Source organism: Aquila chrysaetos, chromosome 3, assembly GCF_900496995.4.
Source record: "Aquila chrysaetos chrysaetos chromosome 3, bAquChr1.4, whole genome shotgun sequence".
In the NCBI taxonomy this organism is placed as follows: Eukaryota; Metazoa; Chordata; class Aves; order Accipitriformes; family Accipitridae; genus Aquila; species Aquila chrysaetos.
In genome coordinates, this window is record NC_044006.1 from 13,219,964 (window position 1) to 13,241,360 (window position 21,397).

Below are 21,397 nucleotides of genomic sequence, written 5' to 3' on the forward strand. Positions count from 1 at the left end.
TATTTATTTCAATGTACTTTTCAGATTAAGACCACTCTATCAAAAATAAACACAACTCTTATCACAGTATTTTGTATCATCGGTATATTAGCAAGTGTTGAGAAAAAGCCCTACTAATGGCACATGGAAAGAGTTGCCTACTAAAGTAATGAGATGAATAACAAAGTTAAAAACTTGTATTTGAGAAAACATATACAGATATTATTGTGAAAATAAGATTGCACAAACAATATTTTCCATGGATTACAACATTGTATGGTTTTTGTATTTATGGAAAATACACTTAAGAATAAAAATACATACTTCTGGATGAAAGCTAAGACTATATATTGAACATTCACAGATTAGGAAAGTCAGAACTATTACATTTCCATGAATGTAAGTGCAGAAGAAAAAGGGCGCAGGTTAGTTGTATCCTAATCACTATGTTACTGCATTGTCCATAAAGACCATTTTTGTAAGCTGCACATGTCCAATTTAATGTTATCCTGCTGATGTGGAGCATAGACCCATATGAAATTCCCCAGCTAAGTTTTAACCTTCCCCTTCAAAGCCCAGAACCCACAAGACACTTACACAAGCATATACCCAAGTTTTTTGCAGTAGCAAGAGCCTCAAGAACAACTTGAGAAATGGTGTCTCTTTGCTTTTGCCACAGCTGGCATGGTTGGACTAACAAGAGTTTCTGTACTGACAGGCTGCTGGAATTTCAGTGCCTCAATGTACAACTGTTTGGGGGGATAGTTTATTCATTTAGGGTTTTTTTTTTCTGTTTGTCTCCAGAAATGAATGGATATATTTTTTAAATCTAGCTTGCAGGAAACCTTAAAAATAAATGGTTCTATTTATGATTTTCATGTTATTGCATGTCTGGTGGAAGTAAGGCTTTTGAGAAATAGCAGCAGCTTCACAGATTTCAGATCTACTCAACTTTTTTCCCATAAGATCAGACAGCAGTAACAACCATAGAGAAACCAAAAAGTATATACAGTAATGCCAAGAAAATGGTCTTATTTGGCTCTGCTACAAACATAGTAGGGTCTTAGGAATACTGTTCCTTGCACACATTTATTGCATGATGTCCAACAATCCAAGTATTCTTATAATTAAGAAAGGGTCATTTGAAATTCAGTCACTGCAAAAGCCTTGTTCATCTGACATGTTAGCTCGTTCTGCTTAGCAGCATAGCTTTGTGTAAAGACAATGTGACATTTGAGGACTAGTAGCATGGTACTGATCTACTAGTTCCTAGATTAAGGTTACTGCCCTTCAGTTCTATGTCATGAAACAGTTCGCGGAGAGTTCGTGCAACACAAGACTAAGCTTAGACTGATTTCAGAGCCATACAGCAGTCCTGCTATTCATCTTTGGAAGACTTTTAAGCAATATTCTTTTCTATACCTAGCTTCCTTAAAAAAAAAAAGGTTTGAGCAACTGAGCTAAGACATTGCTAACCCATCATCTTAAAATATGTAAGAATAGGTTGAAAAATGAAAATCTGACAGAATACTAGAAATCAATAATGACTTTCCAGATGTTAAAGTGTTTGGGTTTTTTTAAACAACTCTGAGCCTGACAATACCATAATTGTATCTGTTGATCTGCATTATAGTGGTCTTCAAAAAAACCCACAATTCCAGTATCACTTTCTCTCAGTTCGAGGTTTGTTTCCCAGCTGCTCTCACAAACATACTGTAAGACAGTACTGGACATGGACAGCTGGACGTGATTCCTGAGGTTCTGCTTCCTGCCCTGAGTCAATGTGCAATTCATCTCTCTATGATCCAGTGTGGCCTCATAACTAGAGAGCCATTCCTCTTAGTCAGTGGAGGAGAGGCATGCATTGCATTATTTGACACATAGACTGCCTCCCTTGCAGCATGCAGCCAGCTTCGCTTCCATTTTAGATTTCCTACAAAAGCTCTAAGATACAAAAACTCCATTCTCAGGAAGTTTTCCCTGGTCAAGTCTCTGGAAGCCACTGTTATCCTGACCAGCTGGTCCAACACTTTATTCTTCTTGCAGCTGGATAACTCTTTGAGGTTGATAGGCTTTGACCGTGCATAAAGAATCCGAAATTCCAGATCAAAGTGTGCAACTGCGGGGCCCGACAGGATCAAAATGTTGCTGCTGTTCAGCTTCCCATCTGTCCACGTAAAACTAGCAAAAGAAGAATGAGAAAATTCTGAGTTAATTCAAAACAAATAGTACACAAAGTATTAACTGAAAATTCTCTTTCTTCACATTTAGTAAAATCATTCTTATAATCCAAATGATGAGCAGTGTGCTCTTTTTAGGACAAACATTACACATAAACTCTGATAAGGAAAGCAGTTTTGTACCATGGCTGTTTTTCCTTTCCATGTAAAGAAATCATGTTAAGCAACAGAAAGAAATTGGCACTTGCCTGTAGGAGCCTGTTGTCACTCTAATGCCATCAATTAACATGAACTTTTCACGGACTTTTCCAACAATTTTGGCACCCGACCTCGTGTAGTATGTCTTCCCAGTGATATTTCGAATTCTTATCAACTGTTAAAGATACGGCAAGCATCATGTGGATTTCAAAGTTAAATGATTGCTTTTAAAGGAGTAACACAACAATAACCGATCACTGATGAACTAGCAAAGGTTGCTGTGCAGCGGCAAAAGATTCACTCTCTAGGAACCAAATGATAATTTTGTCTTGTTTTAGTAGGCAAAGAGGTGGCATTAAGGGGCAAACCCATAAACTGATTGTGCACAATGTGATTGTAAAAACTCCTGTCGCCTAACCTTGGAGGGAGCCAAACTCCATAGACTCCTGAGAACCTGCCCCTCCATCAGCCTTCAAAGTCTCTGCGAGCCTGAGCAACTCCAGTCATGCTTTAGGAACTGGACATTCCTCTTGCATTTTCCTTGAATATTCAGTTATTATTTGTGCTCAGAAAGCACCAGTAACATCCGCTTACAAAGATTTCAGTTTTCCTAATAATTGCCTTCTTATGCAAGAATGGTTAAGTCTTCCAAGAAGGAGCTAGAGCTACATAAACCCCATTTTAAGTTGTGGCAGCAGGCATAACAGTTTTTTCTTTTGATAGCTCAAAGATTACAGTCATAAGAAGATCAACTCTCTATCCCTAAAAATATAACAAGGCTTACTTTTTCCCGTTCAAGGTCAACTCCCAGATCCTTGCACATTTTTAGAAAGTGGGAAAATGAAGACTGATCTAGAAGGATATAGGCTTTAACTTGCCGCTGGCTACAAGCTTCCAAGAGGTCTTTGAAGATATCGGTATCTGTGAAGGAATCCATAACCAGGGCAATCATCTGCAACAAGTTTCAGAAGAAATCATTAGGCTGTTGCCACAGCATCCCAAGGGAGATGGCACATGAGAAATTTGACTTTCAAATTAAATATTCCCCCCCACCCCTCCTGTTTTTTTCCCTAGTTGTTATGGAACATGGTACAGTCTTCTGTGATAGGGTATGTTCTTCTGTTGTTCACAGGACTGCTGAAACATTTAATAGACATATAAGAAAGAGAAGAGAAAGGAAAAAATGACTGATTAGAACAAAGTTCTGTGAAGAGAATGGTATTTTGGTAAAGGTGATTACTGAGTACAGTACACTGAGGCACAGGAGACACAATATACATTGCCCCTTCACTGTGATCACTTACTCCTATCCCTGTATAGTTAAATAGAAAAAAAGAATGTATTGAATTTATGGACAGAAATTGTTGTTAAAGATTATTTGCCCCAATTTTGTTGTCGCCTGACTGATTTATAGCAGATAACATTTAAGATTTTTATTATTGCATTGTAGAATCTCATCTTTTACTATAATTTCAGAAGCAGACATTGAAGCTTCTTTTGCCAGGATCTGTATCTTATTTGGTTTGATAGGAATGAACAACCTAGCCTGAAAGCCTATTGTGGAAAGACACTCAGAGTTCATCACTGATTAGCAGCAATGATAGCTTCTGCATCTACTCAGTAGCACATTGCTCATGGTTTTTAATTAAGGTCATACTAAAGCCTTCCCTTTTTTACCACATAACTTCACCTTCCAGAAAAAAATTACAGAAATCTGAGCATTTTCTCCTTTCTCCCCACCTGTAGAGCAGTGCCAGGACTTACAAAGGCAGAGGAAAACTTGACACCTCTCTGAAAAAAACCTAACGTAACTGAGCTGATAAAAAAAAGTATTTTGCATGAGGAAAAGAAAGGCATTTTGCTGTCAGTTTTCTTCAGTTACATCAGTAACTTTTGGTGTAACAGGAGCACTGAGTTGATTGTGGAAGTGTTTGGGGGTGCTGAGAATATCTCCGAAGAACCAGAACAGTGGCAAAATAAATGTATTGCTTCAGTTTTCTTCCTCACCCTGAGATATGGCAAAAACAGGGGTCTAGTTCTGTGTTAGACAAATTTGGTCTCCGATTCCTAGGCAAGAGGTTTTTTGCCTGAGAACAGATGTCTTTTCCTCAAAAGCATTGCCTGAAGAAAAGGCGAGCTTATTTCCAAAACTTAAGTTTTCCAGAGCCTTTCAAACTTTTCAAATACGAAGGGAAACAGTTAAAAAAAAATAAAAATCACCAGTGTCCGATGGGTGATTTTTACATCTCACCTCCCTATTTAAGATAAAAAATGAGTTTTTCTTCAACTTATTATTCAGATTCTCATGCTATTTCAAGCCAAGATCTGATTACTCGCCCAAGCTCCTTGAGTAAAAAAACCTCCCTTGAGAGCCAGCTCCTGCCCTCGCAGATCTTTCCCACGGGCTGAACCCCCAAGGTTTGCTCTCTGTCTGCCGTACGATGTGGAAGCAAGGACTACCTAAAAGAGCTGGGAAGGGGCGCCTTTAGGATGTATCGCTCGCAGGTGCCAACTCCCTGAGCAAGCTTAGCGAGGCCCGGATAGCACAGACTCGGTTTTCATCAATATGGGGGAAAAAAGCTGGCCAGTAACGAACCTATTCAAAACATAAGTACAAGAGATGAGGAGGGAGCAATAAGAAAACAGCGCAGTAAGCAAAACCGGGAGTTTATTTAAAAGTAAACGAAGGGGGCAGGACGAGGTGGCTCTCGGGAAGCCGTGCGGCAGCGGTGCGGCGGGAGGGCAGCGCGGCGGCAGAGCCCCCCCCCACCCCGGGCGCTGCCCGGCGGCGGCGCGCACTCACCTGCCGGGCGGAGCGGATCTGCCGCCGCACCGCCTCCTTGCAGCCGTAGATGCTCTCCCCGCAGCCGGGCTGGAAGTGAGCCTCCACCCGCGTGAGCCCGCGGAAGGCGCCGCTGGCGAAGCCCGGCCAGCCCAGCTCCAGCGCCGGCGGCTCCAGGTCCGAGCGCTCGGGGAAGTAGGTGAGCGAGGAGGCGTCGAGGGAGGCGCCGGGCGAGGGCTCGCCCGCCGGCTCCGGGGCCGCGGCGGGCGGCAGGGCGCCCCGCGCGATGGCCTGCACCTCGGGCTCCGAGAGGAAGGGCGGCAGCTGCTCCCGCCGCAGGAAGGCCCGCAGCGCCTCGGGGCCGCCCGCCACCAGCTCCTCCAGCGCCAGCCGCTGCGCCTCGCTGTACGGCCCGGGCGGCCGCGGCGGCCAGCGCCCGGCGCCCTCCTCCAGGCACTGCGACGGGTTGGCCATGGCGCGGCGCGGCCCGGCCCGGCCCGGTCCTGCCCAGCGCCTTTATGGCGGCTCCGCGGGCCGGCCCCACGCGCGGGAGGCTCTTCCACGCCTCCCGCCCGGCCCCGGGGGAGCGGGAGGGAACCGGCGGCGGCGGCGCGAAGGGCGGCCGCCTCGCGGGTGAGGAGCCTCCGCTCCGCCCGTCCCCTCGCAGCCACCGGCAGCGGGGAGGAAAGGGGCGCGGGAGCAGCGTCGCCCACGGGAAAGTCAGGGTCGGCGGAGCCCGGCGGGCTTCCCCCCGCCCGGGGAAGCATCCGCAGGAAAAGCAAACCTCGAATTAAGCAGGGAGAGTAAGTACAGCCCTCGACCTGCTCCCCAGCCCCTGATCAAAAGGCTGCTCCTGAGGTTGGAGAGGGCCAAGGGCCCTCCCGGACAGGCGGCTTCATTACCGGCTGCTCTGCTTACCCAGAGTAGCAGGAAAGCACCAACAGCAGGGGAAGCGCTGCATTAGTCACCCAGATTCAAAATGCCAAACAAATAGAAAACAAAGCTCAGCAACGATCAGGTGAAAACCCCCGTGGCAAAAGGAGTTTATTTGTAAACTGTTCCTTGTTCCTGTGAGAGTACCATAACAGCTGCACAGCACAACAAAGTTAAAAAGCACAGAGAACAAACACGCTGATTGTACATACATTCAAGCGCTGCTGAACACGAGCTCTTGAAAATACAACTCGAGATTGGCTTTGAAGGTATATCTTGGCTCCCTCTCTGCAACTTGCTTCGTTCCCAGTGTTCCAGCTCCAGGGACCAGGCAAGAAAGTATCTTATCTTCTTTAAACAAGTGCAGACAGCTTTTTTTTTTCCCTCCTCACCTGCACCTCTTTGTACATCTGCCTTACAGCTTTAGGGAAGGAGTGGCTGCTTTGAAATCCAAGCAATAAAACTAGCTAAGCCTCTTTGTCCATATAGATTTCAGAGGTAGAAATGCTAAAGTTAGTAGAATAGCATTGCTCTCTACATTTAAGTTGCAGCCTTTTTGAGTTTTGGATATTTTTCTGTTTATTCACTCACTCGTTGCTGTTTACAGGAATATTCAAGACAACAGCTGAAATGTGCCATCTACTGGACACACGTGCCTGTAAATAAGACAAAAATACATAACCTAGACTCTGATTTGACTTGGCAGAATTCAGAGTCTGGTTGGTCACTAAAAGTACCAGGGTGCAGGCCTGAAGACCAACACTACAGGTCAGAGCTCAGAGAGGGAATCCATACACTTCTCAGATAAGCAATCCAGCAAGCACAGACAGCAAGTACATTGACAGAATATGGCTAACAAATATTCAGGTAATGTCTCTGCAAAGCAACTTAACCTAAGATCCACTTAATATTGAAAGTAGAGTATTTCCAAAAACTAGAGTGGCACTTCAGCTCCTCAAACCAAGTTAGTAGTGGGTAAAGGATAAACAGAGCAGCGAAGAGAATAATTCAGATAGGACAGTCTAAAGAGAAAAATGATTTTTTTTTCCACTCATATAATAATATTAGCAAACATAACCCATAACATTTTGTAGTGCATTTGTCAGTTTACTTTTGAACAGGGGCTTTGTCACATGCCCTCAGTGATTGTTTTGCCTCCAAGTTCACTCCAAAGAAGGAACCCGTTTACAGGTCTTTTAGCAGAAGCAAGATGGTTCAGACGTTCCTAGCCCAAGCCAGAATTGGAAGCTTATTTTACAGCAATAACACTAAAGGTCTTAATTCTGTTTAACAAGTTGCACAAGAGACAAAAGTTCTTTGAAGTCATCCCAAAAGAGAAGTACACCAGGTATGCTGCAGCAAGACACTGAACTCCAGGTATCACCTCATCTCCCACTCACAAGCACAAAAAAACCCAACACTGCAGCAATACGTTCCTATAAATACTCTTACAGGTCCAATATGTCTAGCATTTAGTTCCACATACTAGACACATTTACATCAGGGCTGTACCTAAAATGGGTATAGTTATTTGGAGTGTTACGCTGCTACTTCCTGGTCTTGGTTTTAAGAAGATGCTCTTCTGAGGATATGTATATATTTTTATATATAAATATATATATATATGTCTCTACACAAAGGTGTGAGAGGATGATCAAACTGCAGAGCTAGTTGGCTCTATATAAGTTGTTTCTCCTCATGCCAAATATAAACTAGAAATAAAAGCCAATATTGAAAAAAAAAACCTGAGTATACCTTGACATAAGCTAAATCTCCAAAGGCACTCTGACTCAGATTTTTCCAAGTTTACATAAACTAAAGCCAGAGCTTTAGCAATCCTAGAAAGCAATAATAAGTTTACTTTTCAGGTTAAACATCCAGAATGAAAATTAACCTTCACCACTAATGCATATAAGAGGAACGTGTAAGTAGTTACTGTATAAATAAATACCTCTTCTTTTTTTATTGCTTAAATTGCATAGTATAAAACAGTGTGGAGAGTGATGAACACATGTATTAAAAAAGCGCTGGAAGGAAGTGGAAGAATCAGCAGGTACAAAGTGACTGCAATTTGAGACTGGAGCTTTTGTGTTCTGCATTCAATGCAGTAATTATTTATTCAGCGAAAAGAGTGAAACATCCCGGAGGCTGCGCAGGCTGGCACTGATGTCACGCCTCTGTTTTAGATTGCATCTTCCAGTGTATTGGGTCATGTAGTTTTCAGGCACACGTCCCCTCCGGGATAGGATATCCACCATGTGGCTAAGCTTCGACCTGATAGTGGAGTAGTGGAATTGCCTCTCTTTATGTAGTTTTTGGAAATACTCTGCCCTGTGACTGGTAGAATATTCAAAGGACCGGAGAGAAGATAGTGAGCCGGTAGAGCTTGCAAGAGAGCACTGGGATGATGACGAAGACAGTGATCGCAGACTAGAACTTGTTACAGCCTTTCCAGAGAGACATGATCCTTCTTTTGACAACTTTCTGTGAAGCAGGGGTGTTTCCGTGTACTCCTCTTCCTTTGTCTGTGTCACTGCAGTCTTCAGCAAAACTGAAGTCTGAGTGCCTGTCATTCTAGCAGCGACAGAAGTCTGAGTGCCAGATTCTGCCATTACAGCATTGGTCTGCGTGGCAGCATTACACACAGTCACTACAGGCTTCTCTTCCCATGGGCCAGTTTGAGTCGATGCACTTTTCTGTTCCACTATGGCCTCTTGATCACTGAACCACTCTTCTTCGCAGAGGCAAGAATGCCCCAAGTTAAAAGGTTTTCCTCCAGGAGTATCTTCAGCCAGTTCTAGTTCTTTTAACAGTTTCTTTGGAGTACTAGACAATCTGGCGAATTCTGCTCTCAAGTTGCCTTCCACGGTATCTTCTTTAGGAGACTCTATTCTGTTTGCCAGGTGATCAAATATCCCACTGTTCCTGCAGCTGGATGGCCTCTTAGGGCTGATGGGCATTGACTGGGCATAAAGAATCCTGAACTGGAGGTCAAAGTGTTCAACCACTTGACCTGACAATAGCAGCAAGTTGCTGCTGTTCAGCTTCCCATCAGACCATGTGAAACTATTGAAAACAAACCAAGATTCACAGTTAATCTCCAGAGCATTTCAACACATACAGTTACAGATAGCAAGACTCAGCTTAGAAGTGCTGTGCATAAAGAAGGTATAAAGTCGACAGACTATTCACACTTTTCCAGAGAGAGCTCTGTTCAGCTGTAGCCAAGTGCTTTGCTAGCAACAAATTGTGTAAACCAGTTTTCCAAAGCTGTTTCCAGTTTTGTGTTAGTTCCACTTGGGCTCAGCTAGTCCACTTGCCATTGGCATTCATTAATACCAGGCAACAGCAAAGTTAATACATCCTTCTTGCAGAAACTCCCCCTTTCTATAGCTTCATCGGGCACCAGCAGACCCCAATACTTGCCTGTAGGAGCCTGTTGTCACTCTAATGCCATCAATTAACATGAACTTCTCATGGACTTTTCCAACAATTTTGGCACCTGACCTCATGTAGTACGTGTTCCCTGTGAGAGTTCGAACTCTCATCAGCTGTTTCAGAGAAGGAAAAAGTAACATCAGATTTAAGTTAACTTCCAAAACATTTTTATTAGCAATTCTACCTAAAAGCAGCTACGCACACTATGGAAGACAGGAATTAAATGAACTTCCTTACATTGTCTGCGTGTGAATGTTATTATAGTTACACAGTGCTAAATTTCTGTTAGATTAGGAGAGTCTGTGGAGAGAACAGCCAGTTCTAATTAATTACTGCCCACAAAGCTAGAATTATTTCCCCATCCAGAGAAACTCTCACTGGGGTGAACATAAGCCTGTCCAAGCCGAGCCATAACACAGTCATATCAGCTTATATTCAGAGGAATTAAGTAAATCACCTAAGTCACATCATCCAAACCCTTTTAAAAGAAAGCAACTATGTATTAGGAAAGAAATGAGGTGTTACCAGAGCTATACCACCCCTGAGCTTCCCATGTTTCTGTTTTCCTTAGCAAGCAGTTCCTTGAGCCAAAAAATAAAGCTACTTAGATCTTGCAAAATTAAATGCTTGCAAATTCTTGCTTCCTCAGGACAGGGATCATAGTGCATGCTCCACCCAGCATACCAGGCTGTTGCATAGCATGGCCGTAGCTCCTACATATGAATAGTATAGGGTAGTAGATGTGCCTTTTCTGCATGGTTTTCACTGAGTTTGTGAGCGTTTTCACATGTTGGATTAGAGACTGTACTGAAACCATGTGATATGGAGCCTTGGTCTTCATGAACTGAGAAACATTTCAGAAAATCCCTTTTTATATCAGTTAACAGACAAGATGCTTTAGTGTTTCAAGGGAGTCTGGTATTTTATAGAAGGGTATCTTTGATATCCATAACCATAAACTGTACCACAAAAAAAAAACCCAAAACCAGACCTCACCCACGTTTAGTACTTACACTTTCCTGCTCAGGACAAACTCCCAAATTCTTGCACATTTCCAAGAAATGGGGTAGAAAGTCCTGGTCAAGAAGAATATAGACAGGGACTTTGCGGTTGTTATAGGCATCCTGAAGGTCACTGAAGATATCAATATCTGTGAAGGAATCCATCACAAGGGCAATCACCTGCAAGAGAAGTGACAACACTTGTTCAAGGGCTTTATTTTACTCAAGGCCAGATCACTGCCTTCCCCAGCCATTTTCTCCTGCTGCTGTCATCAAGGCCAGATGCACGTTTTTTTGTCCTGCTGTGCAGGCCCTAGCAAGTTATAAAAGATTTCTGTATTCCTACAATGTTTCCATAAATTCATTGTGCCCTGGAGTGCAAAGCCTAAGCCTGAAGAGGTTTTTGATCACATCTGCTGCTGCTTTTGTACACTTTCACAGCCTGCTTTCCTACATAACCTCCTGTAATATGGCCTTTTGGTAACTGGGGAAGCTATCGCAGCAGAATCGGGAATCCAGACAAGCCATCTCCACTCCTGTCCTCCCAGCATGCCGCACGTGCTACAGATAGCCACTGCCTGCAGGAGAATTAGCTCAAATGGCCTCCTCACTGTCACAGCTGACGATTTCACAGACCCCAACTGATTTCTGTTTGTGTGGTAGGAAGGCAGTGCTATCCCTGTATAAGTTACCAAGAGATAAACTAGTTCTGTGACAACATATAAACTGAATACACTACTTCCAGACTCTTACTAGAGTTCTCAGTTATTGTGAGTTTCCATCCCACACCTTCACAAGAAACCCTTCCACTCACTCAAATCAACAGTTCCTTACAGAAGGCAAGTCCTAAAACGGGAAGATTTTCTCTCAACGGGCCAAAGACAAGACAACAGTTCTACATTTATGAACAATCCAGCTAATTCAGAGCTGCATCGCTTACCACTTCAGTGCTAGAATTCTCACCCTTCAAAACCAGGAATACACATCTGTGTGGGGGACACAAAGGCATAAAGGATTTGGCTTCCTGACTTACTTTTCTATTCTCTTTCTATTATACCAGCATCAAGGACAACAGTTACACAACTGCTGTGGGTACCTGGCACCTGCCCTTATCAGGTAGGCAAGGCTTCCACACACTGCTGCAACACACCCAAGGCGTGTATGCATGCAACACAGTTGCTCTGTGTGTGGCATTGCCCATACTCAGAGGAAACATTTCCCACAAGAACAGGCTAAGCTTTGTATTCCCACCTGTGCCCTGCTCCCCAAGGGATTGGCTCCACATAGATGAGTTCTTGCGTATAACATACACAGGCATGTTGGTATCTACATAAAGTTAGCTTATGCTTGAGCTTCTTACATGTCTCCTGTGCTTTTCTTCACCCAATCACTTGTCTAAGTGCCAAAGGAAGATAAAGAAAAATAAGATGCTTTTGACAAGACCAGATGAGTAAGAAAATAACCCCTGAAAACAAAACAATTCACACTAAACCCCTTGGAAACACTGATGCCTCCAAATGACTACTCAATTAACAGGACATTTGAGTTCTAATCCCAGAGTTAGCAGCTGAAAAAGGAATACACTTAAACTGAAAATAAGCAAAAGTACAGTTATGTTTGTTTAGAGGAGAGAGAGAAAACCCTTTTCTCTACACTCATCCATTCAGGATGGCAGAGGCAAAATAGCAAGCATCCCCTTTAGTCACTTAAGCTAACCACAGTTGAGCGAACTGAGAAGAAACTATACATCTGAAGTTTTCCCATTCCTCACATTAACCCAAAGAACTCAGACATGATTGAGCAATATTGCACAGCATCTGATATTCAGTGAGTTATAGGGGGTCAAAATTTCTCTCCATTGCATGTCCACAAAAGTGCTCCCTGGATCAGGCATGTACATGGCAGCAGCAGGAACAGCTTGCCTGGCTCTTGGCTCGGTGCGAGGGAAGGTGGTTGGCAGGATGCTACAAGCAAGAACGTGACAAACAAGTAGAGCTTTTTGGAGAAACAGATGTTTTCACGGAGTTTACTTGAGTCACCAGGCTGGTCTCATCTACCTGATAAGGATGCTTTGAGAACAGAGCTTCCTCTGTCACAGTTTCTGGCCAGAAGCCCATCATTCATGTCATCCTCAAACTCGCCCTAAGCTTCTGCACTCAGAAGGAGGCAGGGACTAAGCTCAGCTGCTGATTCAGCCAGCACCTTACACACAGAACCAGGGGTTGCTTCACCCGGCCACCTGAAGAGGAAGCTATACATTTAAATTTCAGCTAAGCCAATTGAATGGCTGCTAACGAGAAGGGTGGTTCCCTCGTGGGGATTACAGTTGGAGGCTATAAACTCAGGTAACATAACAAGTTACAGAGAACAGTTAGAAGTTACTACACTGCATGATTTTTAAGCCATACTCTGCATCAGATCAAAACCATCCACTCCTGTAGGAGGGAAGTCCTGCTAAGAGTAGGTCTGCACATTACTTAAGGGCAATTAACAAGACAAAGAAGGGAGATGTAATCATAGGGTTATCTCTGTAGACAACCGCCTTTTATAATAAAGAGGCCTTTTTTGTGTCATATCCTTTCAGGGACAGTAGGAGGTTTCTGCAAGCGAATCTGGCTTGCAGAGCACATCAGTAAGGAACCTGGAATAGGAAGCCTTCTGCTTTGAGCGAGAGCGAGATCAGCTCGAAACCAGCGGGTGGTTTGGCCATGAGCAGCAGCAGCAGTTCTGCACGCAGTGCTGGGGGACAGGGAGCTCTTGGCCCCCCACCGCTGGAGCAACGTAACCGGGAAAGTGAGATTTCACGGGTGTAGCGCATAGGTGCCCGCTGTCAGGATGAGTACCGCTCGTTGTGCATTTACGAGCTTGCCCTCCTAACGAGGCTTTATTTGCTCGACGGGGCTTTTAAAGCCGCTCGCCCTTGCTTAGCGTCACACGAAGGAGATGCTCACCGACACCGTTGCTGATTTTTGTCCCGGTTCGCAGAGCCGCTGGAGAAGGGCCCCGGGGCAGGGGGCTTTCGGGGGGCGCTGCCGGCAGAGCCCACACCCCCGGCACCCCACCCCGGGCGCTGCCCGGCGGCGGCGCGCACTCACCTGCCGGGCGGAGCGGATCTGCCGCCGCACCGCCTCCTTGCAGCCGTAGATGCTCTCCCCGCAGCCGGGCTGGAAGTGAGCCTCCACCCGCGTGAGCCCGCGGAAGGCGCCGCTGGCGAAGCCCGGCCAGCCCAGCTCCAGCGCCGGCGGCTCCAGGTCCGAGCGCTCGGGGAAGTAGGTGAGCGAGGAGGCGTCGAGGGAGGCGCCGGGCGAGGGCTCGCCCGCCGGCTCCGGGGCCGCGGCGGGCGGCAGGGCGCCCCGCGCGATGGCCTGCACCTCGGGCTCCGAGAGGAAGGGCGGCAGCTGCTCCCGCCGCAGGAAGGCCCGCAGCGCCTCGGGGCCGCCCGCCACCAGCTCCTCCAGCGCCAGCCGCTGCGCCTCGCTGTACGGCCCGGGCGGCCGCGGCGGCCAGCGCCCGGCGCCCTCCTCCAGGCACTGCGACGGGTTGGCCATGGCGCGGCGCGGCCCGGCCGGCGCTCCGCAGCGCCTTTATAGCGGCTTTGAATCCAAACAGGGCCGCGCCGCCGCCGCCAGTGGGGGAGCCGCGCTCCGCCCCGCGCCCCGGTTGGCTGCGGCGAAGGCGGCGCGGCCCGGCGCGGCCCGGCCCCGCCGCTCCGCCCGGCCCGGCCGAGGGCAAGGAGCGGGGCTGGCCCAGCCGTTCTCCGCAGTCGTGGGGCCAGGGGGCCGCCCGGCCGCGTTAGTGCCCGGGCCCGGAGGCCGCGCGCCCCGGCCCTCCCCTCCTCAGGCCGCGGAGGTCCCCTTGGCTGAGGCGGCCGTTTCTCGCAGCCTGGCCTTCACGCACGAACCCCTTCCTTGCGGCTTCAAGGCCTGACAGGGACCTGCCCCACGGCCAGCCGCGCCGGAGACCTTGGCCCTCGCTGCAACACGGCCCTGTTCGTCTCACCCGCCCTGTCCTGCTGGTCCCGTCAGGCAGGGCTGGGAGGCTGCGGGTGCTTTCGGCTTCGCCCGAATCAACCTCCCCCGCCCGAGAAGGACCCTCTTAATGAAGCGCCTTAACAAATGCCGGGCCTCGGGCCTCGGACATGACGGAATCCAGGAAAGGCAGTTACAGTGTCGGCCTTCCTGCTCGTCCCCATCGCGAATTACTGCTACCTGCTGAAAAAACAAAAAGTTACACCTACCCGCTGCCTGGATTTACTCTTCTAGACAATTCCTGGCTGTACTTACAGTTGAGAGAAAGGCAGAGGCATCCAGGCGGAGCCCCAAAACGTAAACCAATTAAATAAAACTCAGTGGCATTTTTGTATTATTAAAAGAAATTTAATGTAATTTTTAAATTAAAAAATTCAATCTCTATTAAAGACACTGAGTCAGGTGCTAATACTGTCAGACATACCCTTTTGGCATGAGTTTTACATACAATTTAAGATTTTATGCATTGCTTCAACATGTTAAGAAACCATCTTTTCATACTTACAGTAGCAATAAAGTCAATTCCATACAATATCAAATATCCTTTTTTTAAAAAAAGTTTTAAATATATTAGACTCTGATTGCCAAAATGCCATTTTATACACAAAGCTGCTAATACAATATACAGTTCTTAGATTATTTTTTTCACATAAAATACATTTCATCAAGTTTTATTTGTACATCATTTACTACTGATCGATGGAATTACAAGTTATTGCAGAAGGCTTGCCATCATTTGTTAATATCCTGTACATGCAGCAGTCACACCGAGCTGTACCACGGTTACCGACACTCCTGTAGTCCATTCTCACACTGCAATCTATAGGCTGAAGACGTAGAGGTGGCAATACTAAGGCTGCATCTGCACTGTTTAAAAACCCGTATCTCCCCTCCAGCTGCGGGTGGAGGTAATTGCATTGTAGGTGTAGGTTTGGGAACGGGTGTCTTGAGCAGAGTCTCCTCTACTACAGCTTCTGCAGTTGAAATATAGCAAAATATTCTAGGTCGTAATTGTGCCATGGCAGAAGAACCCAGCAGTACTCAAATTGGGGGGGGGAACTGAGAAGTCCATTACCAGTTTGGCCAACACAAAAACAGCAGAATAAAGCTGAAGAACAACGAGGGACAAGAAATTCTGTTGTACAGCCACAGGCAAAACAAAACAAAAAAATGTAAATATTAGCTGTGTTCTGTAGTAAGAGGCTAGACTTTGCTGCTACAAGCGTGTTCTGGATTCTGCCTGTAGAGAACTGCTATAACAAAGGAGATCAACACGATTTGTTAAATTAGAATGAAGACCCTGTGCATTTCCTTTCTGTGTATTTAGGAAGAAAGAACTGGTGATAGTGAGAGAAACTGAAAGAGCAAATAAAAACTTCAAAATCTGGTATGCTCTGAACTGTTATCCCCTTGCAAAATAGTCTCCAAGTTAAAGAACAGCACTATATAGTCACCACAAACCTTCCAGAGACTAGTTACCAAGTTACCTTTAGCAAGTATGATAAGGCACAGAAATATCCAGATGTAGGGAGAACACCTTCCAGGAGATGGACAACAGTTCATCTATGGCTCACTGGAGACCAGTGCTATTGCTTTCTCGGTTAAGATGCTCCTATTTCATGGTATTGCTGATTCAGTTTCAGCAGAGAAGATTTGGGTAAACAGAGCTCCAAGATTAAAGCAAAAGGACACTAAACAGAAGTTGTAATGCCATTTGGTAGCTTGTAAGTGCTTTCAACCCCACAAAATAAGACCCTGCTCAATAAACTAGAGAATTCCCTGCCTCCACTGAGTATTGCACTGATTCATTATTGCTATTGCCCTGCCATGCTCTTCTTCCCTGCCAGGAGTTCCTCATCCTCATGGTTCTTGAACCACACCTGCAAGGTGGTACAGAATCACATCAGCTAGAGTCAGTTCTTCCCAAATTGGGAGGGTTTTAAGATTCTGGAGAACCACAGAAGTGAGACTAAGTGGGCTAAAATCACATCACTTGGTATGTGAAATACAGATCCAGGTCTGACATCAAACAGATCCCAGCAATGGTACTTAAGCCCTTATCTAACATTTCAGTGCTGGGACTTTCTTGGTTGAGCTCAGTAAAGCAGAGACACTATTTTGAGAGACACCTTTTTTTCCATCTAAAAAAAAGTCTACATGGAAAGTAAAGCCGCTCTCATCACCACTTAGTTTGCTAGAAACAGTACAACTTCAGCATATAGGAAGATTTTGCAAGCAGAATGGTTATTCTCATGTGCAGTTCTGCCTACAATAGACCCATCAATACATCCACATTCTCAAATCTTTGCGTAGTCTGTATGAATAACTACCACCTTTGGCTTACTGCTAACAGAAGTGGGACTCTAATCTGACCTTGAATCTGTAGTTAAGATGTTTATTGAGCCTAAAAACACAAGAGTATAGCATAAAAACCCCCAAATCTTCCTCTAGTAAGCCAAGTGCTAGATATGCCAGTCACAACATGATTTCTAGTTTCTACAGCTTTTTTGCAATTTTAAGATCCAATGAAATAGCCAAGTGCCTTCTGCTATGTACCTCAGAGCTTTCCACTGGGATGGCCTTTAAAACACATAGATATAGAAAACCACTATTGTTGTAACACTGCTAAATTTTATAATAAAAAGCCCTATTCCTAGAGGTAGGCTCCTACAATGCACATGTAAGAGTATCTATGTGTTTGTTATTCCCCCAAAAGCCTGTTTGTCTCTACAAAACAGTTTACCAGAAGCAGGTTAAATATCCACTTTACAGAATTGCTCATCCCAGACCTAAAACCAACAGCTCTGCATGCAGCATGAACTGCCAGCTCCTTCCCTGAGTATATTCACCAGTGCGCCACAGGCACTGACCATTATATCCCAAATGTCACCAACGCATGAGCATGAATCAATTCTAGGTCACTCTTCAATAGCCTTCGCAAGTCCCACTGTGATGCTACTTCATCCCAAAGCCAGTGGTAGATAAATAACTTGGCATGGATGTGAAACACGGCCTGGAAGATTTATTGATTACTGACTCTCTTGTCTGAATAAGAATTGATTACATTTGATCAGATGCCACAGTGAGCATCTTAGCTTACAGTGATAAAGCCAGAAGAGCTGTATTACAGCCAATTTTACAATTACAATACAAAGTCCAATTAGGGGGATGTTTTGTAATCTAAAATCTGTAATATTTTTTGCCTGATAGCAAATCAATTATTGGTTTGCTCAACATCACAGCTAGAGTGATGAGTTCCTGGAGTTTCACATATAAACAGAGTGAAATACCAATGGACTAAAAGCTGTTTGTCCAAAATGGACTGGCTTCCTACGGTTTTAATGTATTAACAACTCTCAGTGAAAGCAACCCTCAACTACTTAACACTATTGCATTCAACGGTCTCCTTTTCATTTGCTTGGTGTTAGGTAGGATTCAATACACTTGATAACACAAAATTGCTCTGAGAAGGAAAAGGGCCCAACTCCTTCCATGGGAGGGAAGGCATCAGCTGGGCCCGAATTTTGTACCACTTACAACCTAGTGGATAGCGGCACCAAAATTTGTTACACTGAGTCCAGAACTTTTGTTAGGATGGATGTGGAGAGACAACCCTCACCACCATGGGAGAAGAGAGGCATCTGAAAGGTCATCTCCCCCCGCTCAGTAATACCCAGGCTACACTTGGTGTTATCCCAGAAGAATTTTCTCGAGGTAATCAGAAGACCCACTGTTAACCACACACAGATGCCGTGAAGTCTGTCCGGTTACCAAATCATCTTCTTTCTACTACAGAATGACTTTTAAAATCCCTTGAGCTTAAGTCAAGCACAAGAAGTATTTTCTAGTCTTATATTTAGCATATGAATTTCAATAATGGAGGAAGCTCAACTTCTCTGAATGTTTCAAAACATACAAAGAAATCCCCTGCCTTTAACTGAACTGAGGTTTTGAAAAAAATCAGATCAACTGCTACCATTTTCTAATTTGTTCCTAAAACTGGTGAGGGAAGAGAATTGTTTCTTCAGAGTTCAAAAGAGTAAACTGTCAGCCTGGTAATAACCTCACAGGTCCAAAAGTGTTTCCTGCACAGCATGGTTGTGGTGGTGACACACAGCCACCTCTGCTGCCTCGAGGAGCTGAGAATGAGGAGCCCAGAGCCCTGTATCATAATACATCCAGCCCCAGCGATGAGCTAGATTTGATGGGGAGCAGAGGGTAGCACTTAACAGTGAGTTTCAGCCTCAGTCAACTTTTTATAGCCTAGAAAAAAGGAAAGGCTGTCAGGATTCCCACAGGGGGAGCGTACGTGTGAGTGTAACATTGATGTCTAACAACCGCCAGCTAAAAGGAAGAGGGATGGAAGCTGCATTTACTGTTGCTTGGCTGAAGCACAACGACGTGAGCTGGATTTAATCCAATGATGACTTACGGAGACCCAAACAGGCTTATGTTTTCAGAGTTTGGAATTTAAACTGCCCGAGAAGACACATATTCATGCAGGCAAATAGTTACGTTTGCAATAGCCCCTCTGTGCAGAAAAAGGGTTGAAGATTTACAGTTACTTCTGTAGATAAAACTTGTTAACTCAACTGTGGCCAGTTCCTCAGAGCTCTCCCCCACGGGGCACGCACCTTTCACCTCCCCCAGGTATGCAAAGCCTTAACTTGCTAAAAAGCCAGTGCCAAACCCCCAGGTTATACTGTGCTAGTGTTTCTCAGGTAGTCTGTCAGAGCTAACATGAACTACACTAAAAGACTGGTGTTGGTGTGCCAGCCACCCTACAGCAGAGAGGCTTTGCTAAGTACTGCATGGCACTAGGTGACCCCCTTGTACATATAGGCATTTAAGTTGTCTTCTGACAGCTACTAACCACTGCTGATGATTTCAGCATGGGAGCTGGAAAACAGACAAAGAAAATCTCCTGCCCTGCTGCAATGTTCAACTACAAAAGCAAAAATTTAACAGTTATTTATCAGCCAAAAACTTCAGGTTAACACAAGTGTCGTAACATCTAGGGAGATTAGAAACACTTTCATGGCATTTCTAGATTAGTGTTAGCAAGCCTTTCCTCCTCAGCCCTCCCGAGCCCTGCGGTTCTGGAAATCCAGAAAAAATCAGAATGCAAAGCATACTGCCCATAGTATCTGTGTTGAGCGTACAGAGTAAACAAACAGAATCAATAGGAAAGTGAGATCAGCAAAAGTCTTTTCAGTTTTAACAAATTAAGAGTCTAAATAGTACAAATAAGTTTTTTAAATTACTTATCCCAATATAGACCTTTGTCAGTATTTTATTGCAGTAAAATCCTATTGCCAGGGCCCCTTATTGCAACATCAGTTTTAAAGCCTATTGAGTGAAGCCTGTTCCAGGAAAAGTTCTGCTTCAAACCTAATGGCAGTCTGCAGTGATGAGTTTACATGAGCAGAATAGGACCCAACCAGTGGACAGTTTTTGATAGTGAGCTGTCACTGCAAGGAGATAACACCTTGCAAACTTCCTAAAGCAAGTGCAGCATCTATGCTTGCTTGTTGCTCAGGCCCTGTAAATGCTGGATCCAGCTGTACGGAAAACAGCTCTGTCCACTCTTGCAAACCCTGTGTGGGGGTTGATCTCCCCTCCAGGATATATGCATCACTCAAGAGTGAAAATTCAGGTCTGAACTGTCACCTTCCAGAAGCTTGGTGACTTACAGCAAGAGGCTCAGATGCAAAGATTTTAATTCAGATCCTTTCTTTGTTCCAAGGCATCTCATGACTTCCCAAGGACAGGGAGGCAGTGCACCATTCCTTCTTCCCCAGGGAGCAAGACTAGGGTGACTCTTTTTACATCATATTGATGCGCACCCCTTCCTCTCCTAAGAGCCTTGCTCCACCTGTATTACTCATTCAACTGCAAAGGAAGCAATTGGCAGGGTAAAGTACGATTCAAGATGAACGAGGCCACCGCAGTAAGGATGTCCATAACCAAACTCTCCCTTTGGAATGCAAACAACCTGGCCGCTGCAATAGATCCAACCAGCCCACCCACGACTTTTTTCCTCTGGGGTGAGAAACAGATGAGACTAGGAAATTCTGCAGCACCCATGCACCTTCTCTTCCATTTCCTCCATGGGAGCTTTGAATTTCAAGAGGGGTGGATCACCACTGGACACTGTGTAATACACTGAGGTCCCATTGGAGCTGTAGGGAGAAGTCCTGGATCCGATTAGATGCGACTTGGCCTCACCCCCATTCTCAGCAACTCCTCCCACGCCACTGCCGAAGTGGGTGCTGAGGAAAGGGTGATTGAGGAGTTTGGCTGCAGCCCGCTGCCGTTTAAGTTCGGAGAGCGTTTGATGGTTGTGCTCCTTGTAGGTACCCCAGAACTGCTGTGTGTCAGGGAGCCCAGGGTTGCCATAGGGCAGCATGTGGCCTGGGTTACTGTCAGGGTCAGCGTGCATACTCCAAATGTCCCCGTTGGAAAAGGTGTACTGGTAAGTGCTGGCAGATGCCATGAGTCCATTCTGGAGGGGGATTTCAGAGTCACACTGGGTGCTTTTGTTTGCTAACTCCGGAAGGAGGGAAGAGTTCTCCAGCACTGAATTCTGTAACAAGAAGACATGAAAGAAGAGCATCTTCCCCCATCCCTCATAGCACGGTTCATCCCTGTGACAACTTCCTAAGCCTGCTCACACTCTGCCTTTCCACCAGACAGGTACTGCAGCACAAACATTGAATTCACCCACTAACAGGACCTTATAAAGCTGTGAGCCCCAACCAGGAGCTGGTTGCCAACCAGCGACGTGGAATGTTAACTCAGAAGGAGTTAAAAAAAAAAAAAAAAAAGATAGATAAGCATATTAATATAACGTGACAA

The 21,397-nt window shown here is 45.3% G+C and overlaps 3 protein-coding genes across 5 annotated transcripts in view; all 3 read right to left on the minus strand.

The window, feature by feature from the left end:
* Positions 1-69: 69 nt before the first annotated feature.
* LOC115339297 (protein FAM83D-B-like) lies at positions 70-6,029 on the minus strand. 2 transcript variants are annotated; one of them, XM_030009020.1, is made up of 4 exons: positions 5,161-6,029; positions 3,142-3,309; positions 2,408-2,532; positions 70-2,160 (listed from the first exon to the last, which is right to left on the minus strand). In XM_030009020.1, the coding sequence occupies exons 1-4, from the start codon at positions 5,611-5,613 to the stop codon at positions 1,770-1,772; spliced, it is 1,137 nt and encodes a 378-aa protein (XP_029864880.1). In that variant the 5' UTR covers positions 5,614-6,029; the 3' UTR covers positions 70-1,769. The 2 variants fall into 2 exon arrangements, with proteins under 2 accessions (XP_029864880.1, XP_029864881.1); XM_030009021.1 differs by lacking the exon at positions 2,408-2,532 and having other exon boundaries at positions 1,927-2,160.
* A 129-nt stretch (positions 6,030-6,158) lies between these two features.
* Positions 6,159-14,169, minus strand: LOC115339296 (protein FAM83D-like). The gene is made up of 4 exons (XM_030009019.2): positions 13,607-14,169; positions 10,524-10,691; positions 9,499-9,623; positions 6,159-9,138 (listed from the first exon to the last, which is right to left on the minus strand). The coding sequence occupies exons 1-4, from the start codon at positions 14,057-14,059 to the stop codon at positions 8,184-8,186; spliced, it is 1,701 nt and encodes a 566-aa protein (XP_029864879.1). The 5' UTR covers positions 14,060-14,169; the 3' UTR covers positions 6,159-8,183.
* Positions 14,170-14,871: 702 nt separating this feature from the next.
* The window catches only part of PPP1R16B (protein phosphatase 1 regulatory subunit 16B), a 66,380-nt gene continuing 59,854 nt past the window's right edge, over positions 14,872-21,397 (minus strand). For both annotated transcript variants that reach the window (XM_030010024.1, XM_030010025.2), the window contains exon 11: positions 14,872-21,125. In XM_030010024.1, coding sequence (XP_029865884.1) covers positions 20,604-21,125 — 522 coding nt within the window. In that variant the 3' untranslated portion in view covers positions 14,872-20,603. The remainder of the gene's footprint in view (positions 21,126-21,397) is intronic.